This window comes from Vespa mandarinia, chromosome 17, assembly GCF_050613455.1.
Source record: "Vespa mandarinia isolate Hongniang chromosome 17, ASM5061345v1, whole genome shotgun sequence".
Lineage (NCBI taxonomy): Eukaryota > Metazoa > Arthropoda > Insecta > Hymenoptera > Vespidae > Vespa > Vespa mandarinia.
In genome coordinates, this window is record NC_140826.1 from 3,077,501 (window position 1) to 3,082,285 (window position 4,785).

Consider the following 4,785-nt stretch of genomic DNA (forward strand, 5'->3'; position numbering starts at 1 on the left):
AATATATTAATATATATATATATATTTCGTAAAAATGCTTGCAAATATTATTGCATTAATGTTGTCAAATTGTATCAATCATAATTCATTAGACGAAGTAATTAAAATTTACATTATATATATATTATCGTACATATTATTTTGATCACACACACACACACACATACACACACACAAAAGAAAATTATAACACATAAGCGCATACTCGATATGTATACATATATATCTCACCTGTGCCTTGCCGCCAACATTTCGATATGAATTTTGTGCCTCACACGTCGTCGGACGAACGAACGAACGAACGAAAAAATCGAAATGGAAGAAGAGCAAAAAAAAAAAAAGAAACAAAAAAAGAAAAAAAAAATAAAGAAAAAAAAATAAAATAAACCGAAACGAAAGAAAAAGAAAAAAACAAACGAAGGAACGAACGAACGAACGAACGTGCAAAAGGAAGAAAAAAAAAAGTCGAAAAAGAAGAAAGGAAAGAAAGAACCAAAAAAAAAAGAAAAAAGAAAAAAAGAAAAACAGAAAGAAAAATCTCTCGGAGATAATTCTTCTTCTTCTTTTTTTTACCCTCTCTTTCTTTCTTTTTCTTTTGATTTTATTCGAAAAAAAAAAAATTGTGACCGAGATATTTCGATCTCTCTCTATTATCTATCTATCTCTCTCTCTCTCTCTCTCTCTCTCTCTCTCTCTCTCTCTCTCTCTCTCTCTCTCTCTCTTTCTCTCTCTCTCTATCTATCAGTGATATTATACTCGTTTTATAAGATAATGAAGATTGAAATTCGAGAACCGTTCTTCGCAAGTTTGTACCGGCAACTGAAGCACAGTTCTCAGCGCGGAACACTTCGGGTCGCGGAGAAGCTCCTCTTCTCCGCGTTTTAAAGCGCCTCCGCCGAACTGCATGCATTCCCTACGGTTAATCCATCTACGTACGTCTATTTATAAATGGCCGCATGCACGGCCACCGTGTTTCGGACGTTTATAGGATATGTCGACTCTCCGACATCAGAACGTGCCTGAGAGAGGATCGAAAAGGCGGCAGGGGGGGGGGCGGGGAGAGGCAGGAGGGTATATAATGGTGGAGAGCGACGAGGAGGTGGTGGTGATGGTGGCAGGGGGGAGGAGGGAAGACCGACCAATGATTCATCCTTGAAATTGCATGTGAAATTCGTCTGCAAAAAAAAAAAAAAAAAAAGAAAAAAAAAGAAAAAAGAAAAAAAAAATGAAAAAAAAGAATAGAAAAAAGAGAAAGAAGGGAGAAAGTAATAATAATTTTTCTTTTTTGTTCTTTTCTTTTTCTTCTTCTTCTTCTTCTTTTTTTTTTTTTCATTGATATTTTTTTTTTTTTTCTTTTTTTTTTTTTTCTTGGACACAAAAGTTCAAACACGTACGCAGGAATTTTCTGGAAATGGCGCGGTGGAGGGGGCGGGGCGGACGGGGCATAAGTTCTATCGAAGAGAGAAATATTATTCTGTACGTTAGAAAATTCATTAGAGAATTTCTATTGTCGTTGGATTATATTGATAATTATTTAATGATCATTACGATTGTTTGTTTAGTGCATAAGTTATTAGAAAATTTGGATATAGTTTTTATTTAGACTTTGTTTACGGTTTATAGTCGACGATACGTGATTTTAATTAATCTTTGTAATTCAATAGATGTATGTAATTCTTTTTTTTTTTGTTTTCACTTTTTTTTTTTCTTCTTTTTTTTTTGCGCAAGAACAATTAAAAATTTTTCCAATTGATGCATTGAATAACGTGATTCGATATAATGCGATTAGAGATATTGAATGAATTAATTATATTACGTACAATCGTACGATAATATTTCGTAAATATTATTATTAAGTTGTAAGAAGAATTATTGATGAAATTTAATTGGACATTAAATGAGACTCTCTCTCTCTCTCTCTCTCTCTCTCTCTCTCTCTCTCTCTCTCTCTCTCTCTCTCTCTCCCTCTTTCTCTTTTTCTTTTTTTTTTTTTTTTTTTAAACAGATCGATCGTTTTTATTTTAAATCTATATTTTTTTATAATATCGAATAATTTCGTCGAAAGACGAGTGATTAGAATTAAAAAAAAAAAGAAAAAAGAAGAAGAAGAAGAAAAAGGAAAAAGAAGGAAAGGAAAGGAAAGGAAAGGAACAAATGATTATTAAAAAATAATCAACGTTCAGAGTTTAAATAATTAAACATTGGATACAAATGGTTTATGGTGATAAATATTAGTTGACATTTTCTCGAAAGATATCTTTCGAGTGTATTTTTATTTATAGACACGCGTCGGGGAGACACGCCGCACGACGAGAGGAGAGGACTCCATAGAGAGAATATTGGGGTGCATTAGAAGCGACCGAGAGAAACAGAGAGAGACAGAGACGGAGAGAGAGAAGAGAGAGAGAGAGAAAGAGAGAGAGAGAGAGAGAGAGAGAGAGTATCGCGGAGTCTCGTCTGTAAGCTTGATTCTAAAAAGGAAGTCTATTTCCGGAAAAAAAGGGGGGAGGAACTTTTGAAAATGTCGTCGTCAGGAACATACGTGTATCATCGTTTTCGAGAGCAATGTTAACATATGTACGATATATGACGAAATGAGAGAGAAAGAGAGAGAGAGAGAGAGAGAGTGAGAGAGAGAGAGAGGGAGAGAGAATGTTAGTGTTTAGAGCTTCCTGGTAAAAAAAATTTTAACGAAAAAGTTCAGAGAGAAAAACTTTTCTTTTCTATCATCTTTTTTCTTTTTTTCCTTTTTTCTTCTTTCTTTTTTTTTTCTTTTTTTTCTTTTTTATCCATAAAAAAATCAGAGAGGAAGGAAGGTGTAATATATTTATATACATATATATATATATATATATTCTTTTTTTCTTTTTTCTTTTTAATTAAGGAACATCTGGGAACAATCTTTTTCTCCCACTTTTTTCTTTTTTCTTTTTTCTTTTCTCTCTCTCTCTCTCTCTCTCTCTCTCTTTCTCTCTCTCTCTCTCTCTCTCTTTTTTTTTTCATGTTAATCTTTAATACAGAAATGACACAGACGCTTTTCTTTTTCAAATCCACCATTTTGTATCGTTCATAAAAATTAATTTCTTTTCTTTGTTTATTTTTGTAAGAAAAAAAAAAATATATATATATATCTTTTTTTTTTTTCTTCTTTTATATAATAACAAATATGTGATGTCAAGGGGGTGCCACGTAAAATTGGAAAATAAATTGAATTTTTTATCGACAAATGTTAATGTTATGTTAAAATGCGAATGAAAACGAGAAATTTGAATGTTTTACGTGTACCTTATTTTCGGAAGCACCTTGTACGTTGTGAGATAAGTGTTAAAACGGCAGGCTTTTATTATCTCTCTCTCTCTCTCTTTTTCTCTTTCTCTCTCTGTCCCTTTTCTTTTCTTCTTTTCTCTTGCCTTTCCGTTGTCGTTTAGTTCTTATCTGAAAGTGGATGCACTTTCGACAGATAGTAACGAGGGTCCAGCATACAAACTCACGAAGGACCTCCTAAAGTGTGCAGGACCATTTTTGGTACAGTAACTCACCGTTTTCTTAGTAAAATCTTTCCCAAAGGTACACTTCAAATATGGAATTTTAAGTGGCATCTTCTTTGCATTTCGTTCATCAATTCTTTTATTTCATGCATGCTACATTTTTATATATATATATATATGTACTTACGTACGTATATTTATTTTTTTCCTTTTCTCGGTATACTTTTTTCTTTTCTTCTCTCTCATTTTTTTTTTTTTTTTTTTAATTTATTTTCATTCAAAAGAAAAAAAAAACAACCAAAGGAAAAATCGAATTATTTCCTTGATTTCGCTAAAGGATTTAATTTACGTCTACACTTTTGTTTACGTATTTATTTTGTTTCTGGATTTTCTTTTTTTTACTTCTTTTTTTTTTTCTTTTCTTTTTTTTTTTTTTATTTGTTTGTTAGTTTTTCAATTACCATTACACACTATCATATCGTTATAACGTATATAAATTGGAGGCCGATTTAATAGAAAATTTATGATGAAAATTCATATTTCTTTAGATCATTATCGAAGGGAATAAATTTCATTCGAAAATGTAATCAAGTATCCATACGATATAATATCCTATCTTTTAATCTTTTCGATCAAGGTATATCTCCTCTCTCTTTATTCATTTAATATTAATTTCATAGTATACATACATATCCATCTATAGATATGTATGTATCCATAATAGATACCGTATCATATCGTTGTATACATACGTACATACACATATATGTATTATAGCATTACATAACATAACATACTATACCATACATACATACGTATGTACATACATACATACATACATGCATACATACATGCATACATACATACATATATACATATATACACATATACATACATACATACACATATACATACATATATACATACATACATACATATATACATATTATAACCTACCATAACATATCATACGTATTAAGCTAACTTGTATATAGGTGCTAACTCAGGCGAATTATGTTGCAGTTTTCCACGCCGTTTGCTTCGAATTAATTCGAATCTGATATATGCTTGAAAGAAAAATATCCTAGTTATATACCCTTATCGCATTTGATAATTTCCATAAAAAAGTGATTCGAGAAGTTAATGGGAAGGAGTAAGAAGAGGAGGAGGAGACGGTAAGAGGGGTATGGATAGTGGGAGGTGGAGAAGGGAGCAAGAAAGTGAAGAGATAGCGGCAAGTTATTTACATTTTTAGATCATTCTCTCCTTATTCTTCTTCTTATTCTTCTTCCTCGTT

General features: G+C 31.5%; 1 protein-coding gene across 1 annotated transcript in view; it reads right to left on the reverse strand.

Moving 5' to 3' along the window:
* LOC118450335 (uncharacterized) overlaps positions 1 to 316 on the reverse strand; it is a 24,920-nt gene extending 24,604 nt beyond the window's left edge. Inside the window, exon 1 of the mRNA XM_035886033.2 lies at positions 232 to 316. Within this exon, the coding sequence (XP_035741926.1) occupies positions 232 to 251 (20 nt within the window). The 5' untranslated portion in view covers positions 252 to 316. The remainder of the gene's footprint in view (positions 1 to 231) is intronic.
* Positions 317 to 4,785: the final 4,469 nt, after the last annotated feature.